This window comes from Euprymna scolopes, chromosome 10 (assembly GCF_053919585.1).
Source record: "Euprymna scolopes isolate OS-2025 chromosome 10, ASM5391958v1, whole genome shotgun sequence".
NCBI lineage: Eukaryota > Metazoa > Mollusca > Cephalopoda > Sepiida > Sepiolidae > Euprymna > Euprymna scolopes.
The window spans coordinates 65,114,664-65,139,039 of NC_136491.1; the positions used below are offsets into that span (position 1 = coordinate 65,114,664).

Sequence of the window (24,376 nt, forward strand, 5' to 3'; positions counted from 1 at the left end):
TGATAGTAGCCCCCTACACCAAAGTGGCAATTTGCCTTGTTTGGGGTGAAAATGTAATAAAAAAATAAAAATAAAATAAAATAAATATTAGTTTGAAATTCTCGGCCAAAATAATAAGCAAACTATTCTAAGTATTTGTGTATTATCTCAATCTTCTTCCTCTAAAAAGAAAAAAGAAAACACTACTTCTTGGATTTATACTCTCTCTCCAGAATTCCTCATTTAATAAATTCTTCATGAAAAGTTCGAGTTCATTTAAAAAAAAAAAAAAAAAAAAAAAAGTACAAATGCAAGAAAACGATGAAAATAAAAAAAAGGCAATAGATTTACAATTAAAACACTAAATAGAACACTTCTTTTTTAGTGTTCCAGTTTCACCTAAATGAAACAAGAATACAAACTATATTTCACTAAAAATAGGCATCAGGTTCAGAATCAATAGAATTTGTCTGATTGAAAAATCAACCAAGTATAAAATAGAGTTTCAAGTGTGCAGTTGGAAGAGGGTCTTTTTTGCAGATTCTTAAATTATTTTTTTTAGATTGTAAAAGCATTTTTTTTTTAATATCTTAAGAGAAAAACTGAATAAGAAAATTCGGAAAAATCAAATGTAACAAAAATGCGAAACTCAAAGAAATATTCTTCCAATATAACCAGGTTTTCATCGTCCATTTTTCTGCTTTGTTAGATAAAATTTGAAAGCATTTTTTTTCTTCAGCATGCATATCAAATATTATTCACATACAATACATAACAGCTGGTAACTTTCAATCAATGATAATTTTAATAATACTTCAGCATTTTTTTGAATTACAAGAAACAGAAAACTACAGCTGGACCTTGTTGGTTACTTACTGTTAGAAAGGGCCGTCACCAAGGGCTAAAGATTAAACATTAAATGTGTGATAAGCATGGGTGTAGATGTTATTTCTTTTAGCTCACACAAAACTAGAGCTGAATAATAGACGTTTTTAAATATTTTTTTTTTTTTTAAATTATTAATGAATTAAAAAACAAATTTAAAAAAACAAATTTTAACCATTTAAAATAGTAAGCAAAACTGACTTTGATTTTCCAGCTTATGTTTTATTACTGTTTGGTTTCTGATCATCTTAATATTAGTTTATGATGCTTTTATTCATAAAAGTTTCAGATGGTTCGTTGTTTTAAACAAGTCTTGAGAGGTGACTGGTTTGTAGTAGACAGAACAGTTTCCGATGGTTTGTTGTTCTAAACAAGTTTTGAGAGGTGACTTGTTTGCAGTAGACAGTTCCACAGAGCAAAATATTCTTACCATGTCGAGACGGAAAAAAAAAACAAAAACATGAAATTGCTCCAGAAAAGGCTTAATATTTATGAAGCAATTCTGGTTTCTGATTGGCTGGTAGCAGAACGTGAATTAATTTGATTCGTCAGTTCCTAGCAGCATCGTTTATAAATAGAATCGTCCGACCAAAATATTGCAACATCCTCCCTATTTTTTATAATGGGGAAGTCCCTTGTGTTCGTTCTGCTCAAAAATAAATATATATTTTTATATTCAATTATACATAACAAAAATTAGAAATCATTTGGATCTTAGAATTTTTGCATGTAAAAAAATCCATTATTTTGAATTACAAAATATCGCTGATGTATTCACGAAACCCGCAACAAGAATAAAGTTACAGCATTTTTTCTCAAAACTTGTTGGGGGGATTCGACTGAATAATTTTTTTTTTTTTTTTTTTAAATTGTGTTCAAATGTCAAAACAGAAATGTGTACAAAGAAAAATAACAGAAATGGAAGGTATTTCAACCTTAAAAAGGGGTGGGTATGTGAAAAAGAAGCCATTTCTTAAATTTGATTATGCATTTTTGTAAAAAAAAGAAAAAAGAAAAACGCATACATATAAATAAATATATATGCAATATGTACCCGTTTAAAGAGTTTTTTTTTGTTGTTAACGAAAACAATGCAAAAAAGAGAGGACATTTTGGAAAAATTAGAAAGAAAATTAATGTGCACAAAAAAAATAAAAGTCAATTGTAATTTCTGCGCGCCTTAAAATAATCATGCAAAAAGTATTTTGTCGAAAACGAAAATTACAAAGAGTTCATTTTTTTTGTTCTTTTTTTATTTCAGCAAAAGTATTAGTTATGCATTAGTAGGTTAAAGTGTTGACACAAATAAAATGGATACAGTTTAACGTCTTGTCCAGGACTATTTATTTATTTTTTTTGATATATAGAAATCTATATACATACAGGGCCATGAAAAAAAAAAAAAAAAAAAAAAATTATTCAGTCGAATCCCCCAACAAGTTTTGAGAAAAAACGCTGTAACTTTATTCTTGTTGCGGGTTTCGTGAATACATCAGCGATATTTTGTAATTCAAAATAATGGATTCCTTTTTCACCTCGTTTTTTTTATGAAATGGTATTTTATATCTATATGCTTAGATCTTTGGTTGATTATCGTGTTCTGTGCTAAGACTATACTGGCTTGATTATCACAATTAATTGCTACGGGGCTTTTAGTTAATTCTGGCTCTAAAATAGTCTTTAGGATATTTTTAAGGTAGAGTGCTTCCTGGGTCGTGTGTGTGATCGCGATAAATTCTGCTTCACACATAGAGAGAGATACAATCTGTTGCTTTTTAGATTTCCATGAAATAATAGGCCCATTTTCTGAGAGTCTGAAAAAAATATCCAGATACACTCTTGCGATCCTCGTCGCTTGCCCAGTCTGAATCCGTAAAACCTTCTAATTTTAGGGGATTTCTTGATTTTCTAAATACTAACTTCTGTTCTTTAGTTCCTTTTAAATAACGTAGGACTTGTTTAGCTCTGTCCAAATCCTTCATTTTCGGTCGTGATAATCTCTGTGACAGTTTCGTTACTGTATAGCATACGTCGGGCCTGGTTGCAGTCATCAAATATATAAGACTACCCTTAATTTCGCGATATTGTGTCATTCATTATTTCAGACTGTGTGTACACTTTTTATTAATATCATTTTCGACCGGTGTAGAGCGTTTCTTGCACTCTCCCATTCCAAATTTTAATAGTATTTTGTCAATGTACCTCGATTGAGTCATCGTAACAAGTCCTTTGCTTTGAGTAAATTCTATCCCCAGAAACCAGGATATTTTGCCAAGATCGGTCATTTTGAATCTTTTACTTAATTTGTTCTTAACATCAGTCAACATTATGTCACAATTTGATGCGATTAAAATATCATTGACCCACAAAACCAAAATCAGTAGTTTATCGTCTTTGTGTTGAGTATATAAACAGGGGTCTACAGCGCATTGTCTAAATTGTTGTTTAATCATATAATCATGGAACACTGTGTCCCAACACTGAGCACTCTGCTTTAGACCATATAATGACTTGTTAAGTCGCCACACGTTATTTTTATTTTTCATTATAAATCCCTCTTGAGGGGTAATATAAATTTCACAGTCCACTGAATAGCAATAGTCGATTTGATAATCTTTTATATTGTCGACCACAAAAAAATCGGGTCGTCTTCTATTTCTTTTTGGGATATCTCTCGACTTTATCATCATCATCATCGACACTCGTCTCCGTCATTTTTATTCTTTTCGTTTGTTCTAATTATTTGAGGTAATATAATTCCATCCTCTTCATATGATGGGTTTTCGTCTTTACAATTAAACGTGTCTGAATTTTACACACCGGATTCTTTTTATTTTATTTTTTTCGGGAAAAAATATTAAATGTGCTGAACTGTTTTTATCGTATCCAAGAAATATACCTCTGTCAGCTTTAATATTCAATTTACTCTTTTTCTCTATATATGCGCAGCAAGTTGAACTAAAATATATGCATTCTGCTTAAATTTTTTTTTTTTTTTTTTAGTATCTTGTATTCATAGTTTGTTGTCATCTTCCCCTGCGTACAGACGTCGCAGTTGAAGGTTTTTGATGCTTGTATTCGCATTCCATCAACTACAGTTGGCAACTTTTTGATATCAGGAATATTGTAGTGTCCAAGAATTTTATGCCATGTCTGTAGATCATGGCAGGCGGTTTTTGATGGGACTACGCCATTTAAATAATATAGTCTTCCATCCCCCCCCAATGTCAAATACAGTTCCATTCGGGCACACCAGCCCCGATTTATTGGGGCCAAAGTTTATATCTGCACATTGTCCCATGGCAGCCTGCATAGAAAATATATTTTGCTTAAATTTTGGGACCAGAAGAGCGAACTCCTAAATACCGAAACACAGTTCACCCTTATTGTTCTTTAGCGAGATTTTCGCATTGCCTTTTTCAAAACGATATCATTGACTCGACTCCCGTCAGCCAGTTCTACAAAATGATTTTGTTGCTTAAAGTTGGGATCAAAATTGATAAAATCAGATTCCTTTGTAATCACATGTGCCGTGGCCCCACAACCGACAAGAAAATTATTATTGCTTGTTGACGCATCAAATGTACATGAAAATAAAAATGTATGTTCGCTAACAGAGCTCTCTACATTTTTAATGTAGTCGCCATTTTGAGTCCTGTATCTACATTGGAAACTCTTGTGCTTAGGTCGTCCAATTATAACATAATTTTTGTACTTTTCTTAGGAAAAAACCTGCTTTTGGCAAAGTTGCGTTTTTTATTCCTGGCATGGGTATTTCTTTCTGGGTTATCACGGTGGTAAATGGCTTGAAATCACTCGGTAATCCCTTAAGGACCATGGAAATTAACAGACTGTCACTTATAACTTTGCCAGACATTTTTAAAGAATTTGCAGTTGTCTCGGCTCTTATATTACAATCAGTAACAGTTTCGGCTTCCTTTCGATAAATAATGCTCTCTCAATATGTTTAATTCTTTGCAGCTGTCGTCCAGGGCTTCTCTCTTTACCAGTGATAGACTTCAGTCATCTAAACACTGTATTAATTCCGCAAAGACAGTTGCGTTCTTTTCAATGAAGTCGGGGTCGTTTCTGTTTTCAGGTTGTGTTTCTAGTACTTTGTGTAGCTTTTGGATTCGTAGATATCCCAGAAATTTAACTTGCCACAATTCGAACTTTGATTCGGATCCATCGAAATAAAAACGCACGCTGGGCGCATAACCTATAGAAGTGTAAGCCACTTTGGATCCTCTCATGGTTCGCTGTTACACACAAGTCCTGGTAGGTGACTTGTTTGTAGTAGACAGTTCCACAGAACAAAACATTCTTACCGTGTCGAAACCCGGGAAAGAACATGTGAAATTGCACCAGAAAAGGTTTAATATTTATGAAGCAATTCTGGTTTCTGTACTTTTCTTAGGAGAAAAATTGTTTTTGGCAAAGTTGCGGTTTTTATTCCTGGCATGGGTATAATTTAATTTTGGTGTTTTTATGCGTGTATTTTTAAATTTCATGATATTTGTGGATTCGTTTTGTTCTATGATCACTTTTTCAGTTTCTTCGTAACTTCTGAGTGCTACCTTGAATTGGCTAAAAGTCATGGGTTTTTCTTTCTGGGTTATCACAGTTGTAAATGGCTTGAAATCACTCGGTAATCCCTTAAGGACCATGGAAATTAACAGACTGTCACTTATAACTTCACCAGACATTTTTAAAGAATTTGCAGTCGTTTCGGCTCTTATAATATAATCAGTAATAGTTTCGACTTCCATTCGTTTTAGAGAGGTCAGTTCAGTGGATAAAGAAATAATTTTGGGTTTTCCTTTCGATAAATAATGCTCTCAATATGCTTAATGCTTTGCAGCCATCGTCCAGGGCTTCTCTCATTACCAGTGATAGACTTCGGTCATCTAAACACTGTATTAATTACGCAGACAGTTGTGTTCTTTTCAATGAAGTCTGAGTCGTTTCTACTTTAAGGTTGTATTTGAAGTACTTTGTGTAGCTTTTGGATTCGTAGATATCCTAGAAATTTAACTTGCCACAATTCGAATTTTGATTCGGATCCATCGAAATAAAGACGCACGCTGGGCGCATAACCTCTAGAAGTGTAAGCCATGTTTAGTTTCATAAAAGTTTCCGATGGTTTGTTGTTCTAAACAAGTTTTGAGAGGTGACTTGTTTGCAGTAGACAGTTCTACAGAGCAAAATATTCTTACCATGTCGAGACGGAAAAAAAAACAAAAAAACATGTGAAATTGCTCCAGAAAAGGCTTAATATTTATGAAGCAATTCTGGTTTCTGATTGGCTGGTAGCAGAACGTGAATTAATTTGATTCGTCAGTTCCTAGCAGCATCGTTTATAAATAGAATCGTCCGACTACTGGGATGGAGGGCTTAGTGTAAATCTAATAGTGGAGACCAAATGCGCTGATTTTTAAATTATTTTTTATTGGGGGGGGGCTTGTCAGTGGGGTTTAGGGGTGGTGGTTAGATGGTTCTAAATTTAGGTTTTAAGCCTTTAACCGAGATCAGAAGAAAGTCCAATATTTGGTTCAACCCCCCCGTATAATAATGACGTCCAAACTAATATCCCAAAAGAATTCTTTAAATTAGTAGAAGATTCTTTCAAGCATCTCTTTTTTTACGCACCTAGTAGTGGTGGTGATGGTGGAGGTAGTGGTAGTAGTATAGTTGCTACTATCTTTATTATTATTATTATTACTGTCTTGTTTTTACCACTATTACTATTATTATTATTTTTAGTATTATCATTATAATCATCATTATAATTGCTGTTATTATTATTATGCCCGTCATTGCTACCATAACCGTTACCATTATCTTCATTTTCACTGTTATTAACATTAACTTTACTTTTATCACAACTATTGGTAATATTATCTTTAATGTGTATTTTTAATGTTTATCTTTAATTTTATTTTTATCTTCAATTTTACTTCTATTTTATTTTCATCTTTATTATTACTACTATTATTATAATTTTCATTATTATCTTTCGTACTATTATAATTACCCTACTATTATTTGGTATATTTTTACCACTCTCATAAGTAGTAATGGGTTCCTTACTCCTCCACTTTGTCATCTATATGTATCCTTAACCTTCTGCATCAACGCACTCATAGTCATTGCCATCCTAATCTCCAAGACTGCCCCTGTATAATCATACTCCCTATATCATAACAGAAGAAACTTATAAATATATTGCCGCATGTTACCTTTCAATTTTACAACCTTGCATAAGCCCCCCCCCCCATTTTAAAGTCATTTTATAGCCGCCATTTGCCGTTTAGGTTTCAGCAATAAAAATTACTACTCCATAGAAAATAGACACCCCACAAACCATTGAAATAAATTACCATGCAGCAACAATACACCCCCAATTTAACCCTAATACATATACCCCTTAATCTCAACACTATATTAAAGACCATACTATATATAAAAGCTTCTTATTTATTTAGAATTCAATAAAGCTTCCCCCAACATTCTATAATTCCTCTTAATCTTTTTTTTGTCCCTAATGAACCCTACGCTAAACGCCGCATCTTCCCCATGCTACCTAGCACCTTCTCTACTCTTCTGATGAGAAGAATTAGGCTTCGAAATGCCCTGGCATAAAGAGTCCCTTCTATACCCCAAATTTTGCCTGTATTCCATTATTCAATAAATGATCCATTCTATATCTACCAATATATAGTTTTGTGTCTTCATTTCATACTCTTGTTGTCCTATTATATAATTAACCAGTACCTAAGCCTAATCCGAAATAATCTTACACCCATCATAAAATGGGAAATCCTAAAAAAATCCAATACCTGTAAATCCCTATATTCACCTTGTTCCCTATATTCACCTTGTTCCCTTGTCTACATGAAAATGTTTTTATCACTAACTTTAAATATAGTGACAAACTACTAAACATTAGAAGTGAGCTGTCTATTTGCAAACACTACAAATCCCACCTCCTTAGCAACTTCACACCATACTGATTTACTTTTATTTTAACACCATCTTACTATAGCAATTTACTTTGACTTTACTCCATTATAGCTAATAATAATAACAGCCTACTTACCCTTTACATCATTATTAATTATAATATGAAATATTAGTTATTTACCTTTTACTTCATTAGTAATAATTATTAGTAAAATATACATATATTTTCTCCACTAGTAACATTTAGTATTAACAATTGGTTGCTTATCCCTTCTCCCATTAGTTATATTTCTGTATTAATAGATTTCTATTATCTTTTATACCCTTAGCAATATTAATAGTTACTCACCCGTTATTCTATTAGTAATAACTATGAAATAAGTTTTCTCAGTTATCCCATTAATATTAATAATAATGATAATAATTTTCATCCTTTATCCCATTAGTAATAAAAATAAAATAGTTTATTATCCTGTAGACCACCAATAATAAAAATAACTTATTTTATATATATAGATTAAATAAGAGTTATGTACATTTTACTCCACCAGCAATAATAAGAGTTTTATCATTGACTAAATATAATAGTGATTTATTCTTAAATTTTTATGTTTATTTTTGTTTTTTTTTTAATAAATTTTCTTTATATAATTTTTTATTTTATGCCATTAGCAATAATAATTTTATAATAATTTATCCCTTATCCCATCGGTAATTATAGTAAATATATTAAGTATTTACCCCATCAACTTTTCCTAAGTATAAATCTATTATCATTACCCCTTTCATTTATATAAAAGATTGTATCTTAAATCTAGTGGACATATCCATCTCCTTAAACTGGACATATCTTTGCCCTATCTACCACCACTACAGTGTTTGCTCACTAATGGACTTTCTAACCCATGTATCAATGCTTTGGCACATGCAACTTATTTTATTTTACCACTGACCCCGATTGACATCTATGTAGCACACTACTTTTCCTTATTTTTCTGTTTCAGCTTCCCCATAATATTTTCCTTTTCTATTCTTCCTCTCTTAACAAGCAACCTCCTCTTTTAATTCATTTTAACTTTAACTTTTCTCTAGTCCTTAATCTTTAACTTTAGTTCCTAACTACATATGATCTATATTCCCCCCCTCTCACTCCTCCCCCTCCCCTTTCTATCCAGCACTTCAAATCCTGGTTTTTAATACTCATTTGTAATTTTTAAGAATCTTTTATTTTGACTTAAATTATTTGAAGAAATCGGTAGAATAATATTGTCCTGTCAATAGAAACAATTTGTAATGATTTAAGCAAAAAAAAAAAAAAAAAAAAAAAAAAGAGTTGAAATAATAAAAACACAAACACGCATATATATTTGGTGTCCAAAAAGTCACAGAAAGGTTTTGAACTTAAATAGGTTCTTTATTTTTTTTTATATCTTTCTGTAATTTTAACACAATCTGATTAAGACAGTGGGAAATTTATAAAAAAATGCAAAATTTAAACCATCTTTATTTATGAAAAACAATGTCTTTTAAATGTTGCCCATTTTCAGCTATGGCAATGTCAAATGGCCACATTCCCCAAACTTGACTAGGCCTGACTTTTTCTTGTGGAGATATCTTAAAAGGTCTATGGTAATAAACTCCAAAATAGAAGGAAAATATCAGGATCGAAATAATGGAGTAAAATCGCAATCCAGAGATTCTACAATCTGTCATGAATAATGTTTTGCAAAGAGCACAAATATGCGAAGCTGAAAATGATTAACATTTAAAAAAATATTATTTTTCATAAATAAAAAATGTTTGAATTTTGCATTTTTTAAAAAAATTTCCCAATGTCTTAGTCAGATTCTGTGAAAATTACAGAAAGATATCAAAAATAAAGAATCTATTTAAGTTCAAAACCCTTCAGTTACTTTTTAGACACCTTATATATCATTCAAACACGGTAGTGTTTGAATATATGGTAAAGTGGTAGCTTTAGTCAGAACTGCTTTAAATCTTCACTGCTCACTCATTTTTCAACCAAATTTCAAACAATTATTACAGTTTATAGATCACCTTCTTAGCTATATTGTGAAAAAACAATTTTCAATTTTTGTTCAGTAAAACAAAAGTTATGATGAAGTTTCTGATGTTCAAAATCGCAAAAATATGTAAAGAAGGCAAGCAACGCTTTTTATGATTGGCTTCCATAGCAACCATGTTGCTTCAGCAACTACTGTTGCTACTAATTCACTGCTGCCTCGAAAAGAGAAGTAACAAGTGAAACAGAGAGAATGAAAGCATGAAAGGGAGATAATTGGGGGGGATTTTATTGAAAGCAGACGAGTGCCGTACATTCTCATTACATGTGTTTATGGGGGCAAAAAAATAAGACTGAAATTAAAAAACAAGTGAATTTATTGGAAGCCTGAACAAATCATGGATTACAAGAGAAAAATGCGAGCATGAAAATTAATATGGTTAAGCTTAAACATAGAAAAGTAAAGGACTAGTTGTTAAAACTAGAAAAGAAAAGGATAAGATATTTTAGTAAAAAATATAAATTTATAACTTAAAATATTGCAGCCTTCAGACTTTTTTTTAATTCAATTCATAATATTATATAATCAATTCTTAATGCTGCAATAGTTTAAGTTATAAGTTTATTATATTTTTTACTAGAATATCTTGTCCTTTTCTTTTCTAGTTTTAACAACTAGTCCTTTACTTTTCCATGTTTAAGCTTAACCATATTACTTTCCATGCTTGCATTTTCCTATTGTAATATCATATATATGTTAGTTGTGAATGATAAAAAATCGGAAGAAAGTGCTGTAGAGTATGTTTTTATTACCATTTTTAATCTGCTTGGTTACACGCTTTGATTACCAAGTCATGGAAATGATCCGATAATTTCATCGGACTTCACAGAAAAACTTTTATTTAAAAAATTTTTTTTTATTTATTTTTACTTTTTCTGTGAAATCTGATGAAATTATCAGCTTGTTAGCATGACTTGGTTATAGAAACGTGTAACCAAGCAGATTAAAAACAGTAATAAAAACACACGCACAAGATCTACATTGTTTTATTAAATGCACCAAATATAATTAAGGATGCCTCAGAGTACTACTATACTGTGTCTCCCTCCCCTTTCTTTGTAGTTAAAAACAAAAATAAATTAACACAAAATATTTTTCGACTTCATTTCAAGACGAAAATTTTGCTAGAAATGACATCATGACATTGGGACAAGAAAATTCAGAATTTTAATATAATAGATAAAAACCACATAAACATAGATATTTTATATTAAATTCTATCTTGATAAAGAGATGCTCAATATTATAAAGAGAGCATTAATATAATAAAACAAAATAAAATGATGAAAAATAAAAATGCACATTATTTATCAAAAGATCAAAAACAAGGAATATAATTATCTTTATTCCATTGATTTTCAAAAATGAGACTTTTCTCCTCAAAGTAAATAACTAGCAAAATAAAAGTGTGGACTTGCTGTAAAGTTGCTAGTTTAGCATAAAACTGAAAACTTTAAAAATATCTATATTCGAAAATGTGATAGAAAATTTAAAATATAATCCATCTAATCAAATAATTACAAGTCCACACATCTATTTCCTAGTTATGGGATCCTATCTTTGGTATGTCTTGGCATGATGCTGCAAGGGAGGCTATTGACTGGATTCTTGTTGGAATTGATACCCTGGTTTTCATCCATTTAGTATCAGTATCATTGGGATGGTTTTGAGGTTTCTAATCTCAGAGATGTTGCTAGTCTCAGTCTTTTTCTGTAAATACTTTTATGACAAATGTTCTTCGGAATTGTCTGCTCTGTTTTGTTTGACTCGTTGGTCTCCATCATTTCACTGTTTTGATACCTCATTGTAATGCAGCGTCCTATTCCAGTAGCTTCTTTCGAAAAATTGCAAGTTTGTACAACTAGTCTTGCTAACTTTTCCTCCTACATCTTTTCAATAGGCATGTCTGGTCTTTGCGTTAATCATCTTTTGTTCTTGTTAGCTACTTACATCAAGAGACTTGTCTTGGGCAATTTCCATAAAAAAAAAAATGTTGTAAGCTATAAATAATTTTGTTAAGATAATGTTTCAATATATAACAGTCTTAAATGAAAATATTTTTCAAAGTTTTAAATCTTGAGGATTTGCTAAGAATTTTAAAGCCATAAATTACTTTATTCAATAATTTAACTGCTTGTATAGTGCTTTCAAATTTGGAGATGTCACAAATTAATTTATTCTATTTATTAACTTAAGTTAACATGGTGTATGCATTTACAAAGAAACCGAAATACATTTTGGTGGTTTGAATTTCTTAATTCTTGAATAGAATTAAAAAAAAAAAAAAAAGAATATGTTGCATTTTTTTTAATATTCAATTAATAGCAGATAAAAATTCATTGTGCAATTATGAAAGTTATGTAGATGCAAGAAATACACATGCATGAAGTTATCTCAATTTTATTTAATACAGAAATTGTTAGGAGTAGAAAATTTCTTAGTTGAACCTTTTAACATTTCAAGAGTAAAAATAGTTTAAGCTATCAACTCCATGGCTCTGGCGACAAAGGAATCAAGAAGTGAGGAAATGTCTGGATTAAAACAACCTAAGTGCAGCTGAAATAACCATTCACTAATCAAGATAATGAAAACTAATATTACTTACCTTAATAATCAGGCAGAGAGAAAATGGTAGAGTTACAGTGATCAGCAAAATAGACAAGATCATTATCATGGTACCACAAAATCCCAACTTATTTTTTTCATGATCCGACGCTGAAAGTAACAAATATAAAATAAAGTTTTATTAATAATATCAATCTGCAAAAATAACAAATGAAAAATAAGTACTTTTTATCTTGATTTGATGTAATATCCATCGAAAAAGAATGGTTTTTATCTGACAACATATATAAAATACCATTCTTTGTAGATTGTTTAGACGAATATAAAGGAAGCATGTTCATTTGTATAAATAAAGATTGCTCATCATGCACCAGGGTAAAAAAAAAAAACACAATTCTCGCATGTCTGTGTGGACATGTGATCGGAAACAAAACCCTGTAACAAGATTAAATTTTAAGAAATAATTTCACAAAGTATTTATTGGTAGTATTAATTTTGTATAAAGAGGATCAATAATATTATGGTGTCTGTGTTCCATACAGACATTCAGTAACTACAAGGATGACATTTTACTTTCATTTTTAACAAAAATTATACGTAAAATCTTATCCCTATAAAATTTATAAGAAATCTAACGGTGCCAGAATTAATCAATCTAATGGTGGCCAATTCTGCCTGTTGCCAGATTTCACACTCCTTTATCTAGGAGTCAGGCACAGAGGTACAATACCAGGGATTCACCAGAGCCACTGTGTGCTTGGTTTTGTTTCCTGACTAGAACATTGAACGCCGTCCCCTATTTCCCCTGCCACATCCACAATTTCTTTCTTTCTCTCACAAACTGAACAAATTGGGTTTGCTTGCATGCCACTTGTGTTCACTGGGCCAGTTTTCTCTGAGAGTTTTAGGTTACCTCATTGACAATTTGGCGGCTGTTTCCAACTGACAGTACTGGGCCCTAAGTCTTTAGTAGGGCTTAGAGTGGCTGCTCTATCATCAGTTGTATAATATCAGAACAGTTGTAGTGCCATGTAGTGCATGGAAAGGGATCCTGTACAATCTCTGGAGGGCTTTCACAAGGCCACAACTTTCTGGGCAGGACTCAGCTAATGAACCATTTGAGTGTATACATGGTATCAAAACTGGCCTACTTTGCCCAACACCACCCCAACCTGAAATTAAACGAAAACGTAATGAAATGACAACACAAACAAATATCATGATCAAACCACTAATTTGCCTCCTCCCTTGAGGCTTGCATTCACAAATATCTGTGGGCTTAGAAGTACTCTAGATGATATAGAATAAACTCCCTGGATATCTTAGCATAAAGTGAAACAAACCTCTAACTACTTTAATATGGAAGGATACCTCCCTCTCTGTCATCAGAACTCAGATATATGCATGGGCTTGGAGTCCATATTCGTAGCACTCTCCCCTTGAATCGGATAATCAAATGTGCTTTTGACTAGTCTTTCATCACTGTATTAGTTACTTATATTTTTTATACCGTTCTCCCTCAAGTCAGGACTGTACCATTATCAATCATGTCTCTGATAGTATAGACGCAGTACTCTTCTTAGATAGTAATGCCCAATTATAGGTGTTTGGTGACTTTCATGTCCATCAAAAAATTAGCTTTGTTTCACAAATGTAGTTGGATGTTGTACTTATAGATTCTCTATAGTCCATTCCCTAAAAGACAGTCATGTCTCTGACCCACCTCCCAAATCATGAACATCAGCAAACTTCACTTCTAGACCTATTCCTTACCACAGTATCAGAGGATTGTGTGACTAATGCCCACAGTCCATTTGAAAACGCAGACCACCTAGTGGTATCAGTGGCCATCACACTTAAATCCCAACCCAAAGGTGAGGAACCATTGCTCAAAACAAGGTACTACAAAAAGGCTGACTGGGAAGCCATCAGAGATGCCCATGGATCAATATCTTTTTTCTTCCTGCTGAACAGTGTACCAATGAAACAACCAAATGGTGTAAAAGTAGGTATTTAAGCACAGAAATATTATAGCAAGCTCCATTCACCCCATGGTTTGCTACGGATAGTGCAGCTGCTATTGCACAAAGACAGCATGCATTATGCCGGTTCGTACGTCATAAATCAAATACAAATGGGCAAAAATTTATAGATGCTACAAATCATTGTCAGAGTGAAATAGCCACAGCCAAAAGAATGCATGGTGAAATAACCAGTAGATGCATAGAATCGTAGAAGATAGGAACTTGTGATTTCTGGAAAATTTATAATAGTGTAGTGAATAAAGGACAATCAGTAATTCCTCCACTATCCAACAACCAGAAAGTCGCATGCATAACAACCAAGAAGGAGAACTGCTTGCCCAGCAATTCGCCTCCAGCTCCACCTAACCAGCTAACAAACAACTGCCTCCAAAATTTCCCTATGCAGACTGAAGCCACATATGAAAATCTGAAAAAAATCACTCCTTCTGTCTGCAATATCATAAAAAACTTAGACACCTCCAAGGCATGTAGGCCTGATCCCTACTATACTAATTAAGATATGCTCGGCTGAGTTAGCCCCTGTATTTTCCAAACTCTAAAACAAATGTCTTTGCTGAATATTGCTTCCCTAATAGCTAGAAAATGGCCTCTGTGGTACCAGTGTACAAGAATTCTGGTGAAAGAACTGATCTGCTCAATTATTGCCCTCTTTGCTAAAATCTTGGAGACCTTAATTAATCAAACACAAGTCCACCACTTTGCAAAAACAAATCTCTCTGACAACAGTATGGATTTAGGCAATGTCATTCTACTGCAGATATTTTAACAGCCATCTCTGAACATATACCATGCAGTAGATAATGAGGACGAAGCCAGGGATGTAGCCCTGGATATATTCAAGGCCTTTGACAAAGTCTGGCACAAAAGGCTGCTAATAAAAATTAAATTGTATGGTATAACTGAATGAATACTAAATATAATTAGATCCTTCTTAGATAATAGGACCATCCAGGTTGTCATTGATGGACGTACATCCAAACAGCATAACATTAATGTGGGAGTGCCTCAGGGGTAGATCCTTGAACCACTATTATTCTTGATATTCAGTAACGATCTCCCTGATAATATTGTGTTCGAGATGGGTATATTTGCTGATGATAAAATGCTTCATAACATGCGCGAGGGAAGAATGGATGTACACAAATCTAAGACAATGGCTGAATCTTAAGAAAATGACTTCCAGACAGTAGTGGAATGGGGCCGTAAATGGATGGTAACATTTAAGCTGCTCTTCTTTAACAATTACAAGAACCTTTCCAACCAACGATATCCACGACAAATAGCACTGCTTGAGAATTCTTCTTTCAAACTCCTTGGCCTAACATTCACAAGCAATATGAACTGGAACATTAAGGACATTGCAAAGAATGTGGGTTTCTTTTCATCGTGCTAAGAGACTACTCACACCTGAGAGCATCCTGTACATCTACAAAGCCATCAGTCGCCATGCATGGAGTATTGTTGTCACATCTGAGTTGGTGCATCTACTGCTAGTCTCTCTCTCTCTCTTGAATAGGGTCCCCAAAAGAGTCTCCAATCTAACCCGACGGTCCTGCTTTGTCAATTAAGTTTCAACCTCTGTTCCATCGCTGCAATGTTGCATCCCTGTGCCTGCTTTAAAAGTATTTTAATGGAATGTGCTCTGATGAACTCATTGCACTTATGCCTCCTTGATGTAGATATCTCCTTGCTTAGCAACAAAATCACACCTCTTCACTGTTGAGGTTTCTAAATGCCAGACGGTTTTCTACTCTAATAGTTTCTTCGCTCAAACAGCCAGACTTTGGAATTTCCCTTCTTGCTACCTGCTTCCTGACTATAACCGATATCCAAAAGTTTAAATGTAACATAAACCAACATCTTATTCATCTTCCCTCAGCATGGTCCGAAATAGTAGCCCTTTATGTCCAAGTGGTGATATGCCTTGTTTGGGAGTGAATGTAAATTAAAAAAAAAAAAAATTGTCCAATCAATCTAACGGTGGCATGTATTTTTTTCATGTCTATGGTTGTAACTAAACAAATAACTAGCTACACCAATATACATTAAATATAACAAGCAATGTTATTTCACATTATTTAACATTATGTTATTTAACATTATTCCTTTTAAATAACATTCTAAGTTTAGGTTACAACATCAGATTTTTAAAAATCTATTTTGAGAAAAAAACATTTGATATTCAAGCTTTAGAGACTTGTTAACTCTCCAAAAAAACAAAAAAAAACAAAAACATTCTTATAAAAGCCTGTGAAAAATATTTCCACATGAAACATACCATACTCAAACACCGATTTCAAAACTTACAAGCAATTTTAATAATAAAAAAAGAGAACATTAATAGAATAATAGTTGTGAAAACCAAATATGGATAATATACGCAACAACTTGGATATTAAAATAGAATCGATAATGATTAGTGTATCCAAAATGATGACATTTTGGAGAACAATTGGGACATAAATAGATCAACTCACAGCAGAATAGAAAAAAATAAAAATCCAAAAACTTTGGAGATCAAAAATAAGATTTGTAGAAATGTCAAACAATTGTAAACCTTATTTAAATATGCAATCTCAAAAAGTCTCTCTCTCTCGGGCAGTCCGTCAATTTCAACGACGACGCAGAGGTTGGTTAGTGTCCGTGTCAAAGGTGCGATGGGAGTCCAATCAGAGCTCTGAAATCGCGGCTGCATATGTGACACCTGATGGCAGGAAATCCGGGTAGTGCCGCCCATAGTCGCACTCTCTCTCTTGGGCAGTCCGTCGATTTTGACGATGACGCAGCAAGAGCATGACTATCATACTCCAATCGCCTGAGTGCAGAGATCACGCCATGGCTTCCAGTCCATCAAACCTGCCGGTACGCCCTCACTCCATCGCCACAGGACCATCACCTCTCTCCCAGCCTAGGCAAAGTAGGAATAAGCAGCTTGCCCAGTACTGCTAGCACCCTCTCCGCTGAAAGCAAAAGTACAGAGGCAAGGACAGGCAAGGACAGTCTGCACACATGCAATCAACCGCATCCAATGGCTGAGGCAGACCCGAGTCGAGTTGTACATCACCTTTGTTGACCGCATCGGCACTGCGCTGCTGGTTCATCCACTGCGCAAGCCGTTGAGATTCCTTCTTCATCCGCCAAGAGCATTGTTGACCAGGCTTGGATTTTTGTGACCCTATATAGGGGGGCTAGTGGGTACTACACCTTGCCCAAGTGTGACTCAGCACTGCAACAACTAAGGGGTAGTGACATTCTCTCCAAAACCCTGGAGCTCCCACACCAGGGCCTCGTTGCCAGATGTAGTTTTACGTCATACCCAGGACTTATTTAAATATGAAATCTCAAAAAGTAAAATTTGTAAAAATGGTAAAATCATTAAAAACTAGTTAGATAAACGAAGTTAACAAAATCTTTTTCAATCTATCCACATCTTACAAAAAATTAGCTAACTAAAGATTTTTAATCAAGGAATGAGGATATTATAGACCAAATTATAAAATACATTAAAAAATATTGACATAAAAATTTGCAGCTTTTGAAAGTTCAGAGTGCCTCCTTTTTCAGCAAAGCTGGATTCCCACTATAAACAAACTTTGCTGCAATGAGAAATGAGTAAATAGAGGAGAAAACCAGCAACAAATGTTAAGTTTTAAGAGATTTGTTTATAATGAGCAATCTTACTCTCATGTCAGTAGTTTACTTATACAGTTACGGCCTTGTCACAATTGAATACTCCTAGCAGTTATCTTGGTTTTTCTCGTATGTTTAAGGTTTGAATTAAATAAAATCTCATTATATCTCTTAGTAGTTGTGTGGTGCATCTTTTTACTTAACAGGTGTGGAGATCAACATAAGTTAGTTTCAAGCAAAGCAGAATTGACTGCAGGTATTATTTGTCATTGAGTACAGACTGATCACGTCATTTCATTTATACAAACGAGTTAGAATGAAATCAGATTCTAACACTGATACAAACTTTAAATCTATCAATCTGACTGCATATGTTTCCAAATCATTGGTGTCTAAGAAAAAACAAGATCATCTTTCTTAGGGTGATGGGAAAATAACCTAACATACTGTTTATCTCTGGACCACAACTATGCATCATTTCTCGATACTCATTGGAAGAAGAAACCTTGTATGCAAAGAAATTCACAAAGTATCAGAAGCTCATAAACATACCACAATCCAATATTGTCAAGATGATGTTGGGACAGGTGGCAAATTACTATCCTGACATGTCCCAGAGTGATATTGTTAAGTCTTTAATATTCTTCTATACAATTGGCAGACTTCCAAACTAACAATTTTCACCTAGTGGACACTGACTACATAATACAAGAGCTGAACAAGCACTTGGAAGATTTATTTCAAGGACTGTCAGCCTTTAACACACTGACACCTACAGAACACATTTTACAAATAATTAGCTTGATATATAGATGGCACCACTATAAAGAAAATCCGTAAGGTTTTTATAAAGTACTAATCTCTAATGGCATGTCAAAATTTAAGCCAATCAGATTAATTTACAAATTATGTAACATTATTTCTAGTACCAAACGAAGCTAGACTGCTTTGCTAAGCAAATTCTAAGTATGGGCATGTTATGGGTTGACTGTAAAAGTCCCAGATAACCTAAGGAATCAGGAGATATTTTCTTTTTGGTGATATTAGAAAAATGAATATCTAAAAAATAAATAGAAATGACAATTGTTAAACTAATATCAGCGAGAGAGATCGTCAACTGCCAACCATGTGCTTTATATTTGCAAAACTAAATTAAGCTTTTTGTTGATAATGGATTTAGAGCTAAAAAAAAAATTTTTTAATCAAAAATGACATGTTTGTTTTCCTAGGATGGAGTTGATAGGGAAGTTGTGAATACATATCAATAGAAGACCACCCAGAAATTTGACATAGGAAATAATTTAAATGATGCTAGAAGGAGATTGTGAAAAAAAAAAAAAAAAGCAGGTAACCAATTTTTGGGAAGGAAAGAACGTTTCAGAAGAAAGAGGGGCGGGGAAGAAAGAGGAGAAATGGTGTTCTCAGAGATGGAAGGAAAAATAGCTGACTTCATAAAAACCAAGTGCCCAGCCAAATAAGCAGCAGGCTGAAAGGTACAGGTCCCTGCTTTGTAAACTATTAAAAATAAATAAATAAATAAAGATTAAAAAAAGGATCTTGAGAACTAGCCCGGAAATTGCTAACTGCAAAAAAGTTATTTGAAAGAATTTGAGTCAGTTAAAAATTCTGCATCCAGAAAGCAATTTGTTTAGAGAAGCTCAAAATTATTTAATATTCCCCTTTTTGTCCGAACTACATATTGAATTATTTTATGCAAATAATTATTTTTGTTGAAAAAAATGATTTCTTATGTTTGTTAATTATTAATTGCTTGTTGATTTGAAAATGACTTTCCAGACCTGTTTTGATACCCAACCCAAGGCTACAGTGGGGAAACGCAGTATCTCACTCAATACTGGAGCATCTACAAAGGATGAATTCAATCACAACGTCTGACAACTGGCTAGCTGAGAGACTCATCTGATAAGGTCACAAACCAGCTAGTGTATTAAAGGTATTGCTACACAAACTTAGGGTTCTTGCACATTTTGTGCACTCAGGGCATTAGAATGGTAAATTTCAGTGACCAGTGAGTATTTGGTTGCATTTTGAGGGGTCCAGCACTAGATGAAGTTAAGTGTTACCATGGACACTTAGGGTTAGTGCACATCTTGCCTGGTGTAACCCCACGTGTGTCTCCCTCGTCAGATCACCGTCTCCCAACGTCGTGTACTGTGGATTTTTCGTTCATGGCCGGATCATCATTTTCCTGTTGGCGACTGTCGATGAGAACACACGCGGTTCACAAAATACAAATATGAACAAAGAAAGGAAAAACACAAACGCCAATGTTCACATATAAATTGACTGTTGGACTTTTGTGTGTGTGTGTGTGTGTGTGTGTGTGTCTTCTCCCCGTCCTATTCATGTTACATTTGTCTATCTCTGTTTCACAGTCAACTCTAAAATTGTCCACGTCTATTTCACAGTCAACTCTATAACTGTTCAACTGTAGTCGTTTTCAACTATCCGACATCCAGCGCATCTAGATGTCAACTGCCGTCGTCTAGTGCATGTAGATCTCAACTGTCGCTGTCCAACTTCCACCCACCCTCAAGCGCATCTCGATCTCAACTGCCTGTCTCCTCTGTCTTTGTCTCTCAGGTTGCCCACTCCACCCTGGCTACCGGAAGCTGCCCTTCCCTGTTTTATCAGTAGGTTTCTATTGTTATTGTTTGCTATTTCCTATCTATTGTTGATTGTAGGATATTTCCGATTTCTTTGTTTATTCTAAGCTATTTCCTCTTCTTTTGTCTATTCCCCCCTTCTCAGCACTTAGTGGCTCAAATCCACCCCAGGGCCACTTTATAGTATCACACTGGTGTCATGAATTTTGAGATATCACATTTCTGTAAGATATAGATAACCACAAATATTTTTTTTTTGTCATATCGAAAAGTCTTTCTTGAAAGAAAAAAAAAAATTGTAAAAGACCCAATTTGTTGAAAATTAGAAAAACTCTGAAAGCATAGCTAAGACTATTCGGTTGAAACAAGCTTGCCACACTAAGCACATAAAAGGTGCGAAATAACAACAGAGCAGCAGAAGCAGATGACAATAAGGAGAGGTAAGACACTTTTTGGTTCCCTATTATTTTTGCTCATTTTTTTTGTTTGTGTCTACTTTAACAAATGTTTTTGAAGAAACAGGGTATTACTTAAGCAGTAATTTTTGCGAAAAAAATACAGAAGAAAAGCAAATTATCATAATGGTCTCTACGAACAAAGTGGGAATGAATGATTTAGATGGGACCAGGCAAGGGACCTCTAGAAGGGAGGGGAAAAAAAACAAAAAAAAAAAACGGGGGGGGGGGATAGAAGACAACTTCTGAGAGTGATCATGTCGGGCTGCAGGAATGGCTGATATTGATACAAAAGAAAGGATAATTTACAGATTGAAGTGTATTCCCTGATGAAGTGAATTAGCAACCTCATTCACACCATTCTGATGCAATCATGAATGGCCTAAGCAACAAAGAAACTCAGAGATATCCTCAGGAGTCAGCCACTCTCTACTGGAAGCTGAAGAGTTAGGATGGGACAGTGTAAGAATGTAGGAAAGGGTCAAAAGGGGTGAGAGCATTAGAAAGCCCCAGTAAAGTAAAGCCAGCATGGAACAAGGAAGAAGATGTGGAGGATTGGGAGGCAGAAGTTAATGCAAACAGAAAAATTAGGATATCGTACACGAGTTTTACAACTCTGGTAGATATGGGTTGGTCTGTTGGACCTGCCAGTATGAAGAGCACCAAACCAAGAAGTGTCCCACAATGTATGGGCCTTGCCTGTTAGGATCAAACTGTGGTAAATGTGGTCAGTTTGAGTACAAAAGCAAGTGTGTGGGGTAGCAGGAGACCTGACTAGGAATTACAATCCCAAATCATAGTGTACCACCCTGGACCAAGGAAAGCACCAATGGGATGTCCTGCTAAAAGTAAATATTTAGGGCACTCAAATTTGACAGTTGTCTCAGAGAACATCATAAAAAGTCCACTAATTAGTTTTGGTCGATCGTAAATTGAAATTTTTATGTTATTTCACATGAACATTTGTTAATGAAAAGCTGTGTTCAATGTAGGTGTCGCTTTTACTCACAGTTGATCAAAAATGTGTTGATTCAGAGCCACCATTTCAATGCAGCAAAAACTGAGTTTTTGCATTATTATGTAATTATGGATGAAACAGATTTACCATTTCAGCATTAAATGGGTATTCAGCTGAATGGACAGCAGAAAATTAAAGCCATTCAAAGCTGCAATCATCAGCAGGCAAAGTTTTGTGATCTATATTTGGGATGGACAAGATATTTTGTTCATTGATAACTTTGAAAAAGTAAGAACCACCAATGATGAATATTATATAGTATTATTGGTATGTTTAAAAGAAATCAACAAATGACCACAAATGAAAAGTGCATTTTCATCAAGAAAATGTGTATAACATTTTCATCAAGAAAATGTGTATAACAAAAAACTAAATGAATCATATTTTGAATTGCATCTGTACTCACACTATTTTCAAGATGTCTCCCCAACAACTATTAAGAATTCTCCAGGGGAAATTTTTTTATATCAAAGACAAACATTTTGAGGCCAAAGACAAATTGTTCTACAAAGGCATCTAATTGGTAGAGATGATTTAGAAGCAGTTTATCACCACAGAAGGAGATTATATTGAAGAATAAAACCAAATTTTACCTCCAAGTTTTTTTTGTATATTTATTTATTATTTTTGGTTAGGTCCCATTATAGTTTCCCTATGGAAGATAAAGAATTTAATAGTTCTCACATGGATAGGTCTACTCCATCCTGTCTTCCCAAAGTTAGACAAGCTACATTATGGCAGCTGAGATCGTGCACATTAGTGTCAATCAAGCCAGAAATCTGCCAAGCAATCTGGACTAATGAAGTGGTTATGAACCATGCTTCAGAGAAGGCATCAGCAAACCCTGAGGAAAAACGGTCCAACATTAACAACTTCCTAAGTTCTGAATCAGAAAGATGATATATCATCAACAACTATCAATTCTAAATTTTCTTGAAGGTGAGATTCAGACTGAAACTGAACTTTGACAATATAATGACAGTTGCCTTATATGAATGAAGACCGAAGTTGCCATGTACAGAAATGTTGTCAAATCACAACCCATGATCATATAAAATGGTAATGTGGTTCAGCAAGTAGATCTTGAACTCATCTCAGGCCATTAGACATTTTCACTCAACATGATTGGGGAAACGAAGTTTACCCCAGACAGAAGGAACACAACATGGCATCAATTTGGCATCAAATATCTCAATACAGAAATCCTTTGATGCAAAGGAATGACTTCTCAGTCAGACTTGATAACTATATTACCAGCCAATATAAAATACATTTTTTGCAAGCTCTACAGTGACAAACCCCATTTGAATATTTTGAACTCTCCATATCTTACAATAAGGATGACAAATTTGCTATTGATTTTTTTTTAAGGGGGTGGGGGCAGGCTGTCAGGTATCAGAAATACCTTGGTTGCAACCTTTTTACGAGTGTGGAAGACAATATTTAGCTTATCAACACCACCAATAACCTACAACAAATAACTTGCGAGTGCAATTCGAGTTGAAACCAAACATCACAAGGACACTACAATCATCGATCCCAATGACACGTTCACCTCAGAAAAGATAGAATTCTAATAACTCACCGAATTCTGATGTTTTCAGATACCACTTACTCAAGTGTAATCGCTCAGTCACTGATCATTATGAATATAGGTTGTATACAATCACTCGAGCACAAAGGCTGATTCACTCAATATAAAGAAGACTTACTACTCAAAGTCAATAAGTTAGTAGTCAGCCAACCTGAAGTGCTCTGAATAATGTTAACATTTCTTTAGAAATACCTTTAAACCAGGTGAATACATTCATGATTATACTCAATCTGCAAGTACCAGTTTTAAAAGTTTGAAATTTGTACATCTTAATTTATTCTTCACGCCTTAAGGCATACATAAAATTTGATTGTATAATCAGAAAGTCAGAAAGAACATATAATTTTACATAAGAGTACCAAGTTTCATGAGAATAGCTTAAAAATAAAATGAAGAAATTAGCAAATGATGAGGTCCATATTTTGGTCTACTTTTTAAATAGGATTAAAGAAAAATATCCAAGTAAAAAAAATTTTTCATATTTTAAATCCTTATAACTTTTTAACCACTCTTGGTATTTGCATAATTCAA

General features: G+C 33.8%; 1 protein-coding gene across 1 annotated transcript in view; it reads right to left on the reverse strand.

Moving 5' to 3' along the window:
- LOC145286027 (band 7 protein AGAP004871-like) overlaps positions 1 to 24,376 on the reverse strand; it is a 124,099-nt gene that overhangs the window by 58,217 nt on the left and 41,506 nt on the right. Inside the window, exon 2 of the mRNA XM_080134646.1 lies at positions 12,517 to 12,626. Coding sequence (XP_079990772.1) covers positions 12,517 to 12,626 — 110 coding nt within the window. The remainder of the gene's footprint in view (positions 1 to 12,516; positions 12,627 to 24,376) is intronic.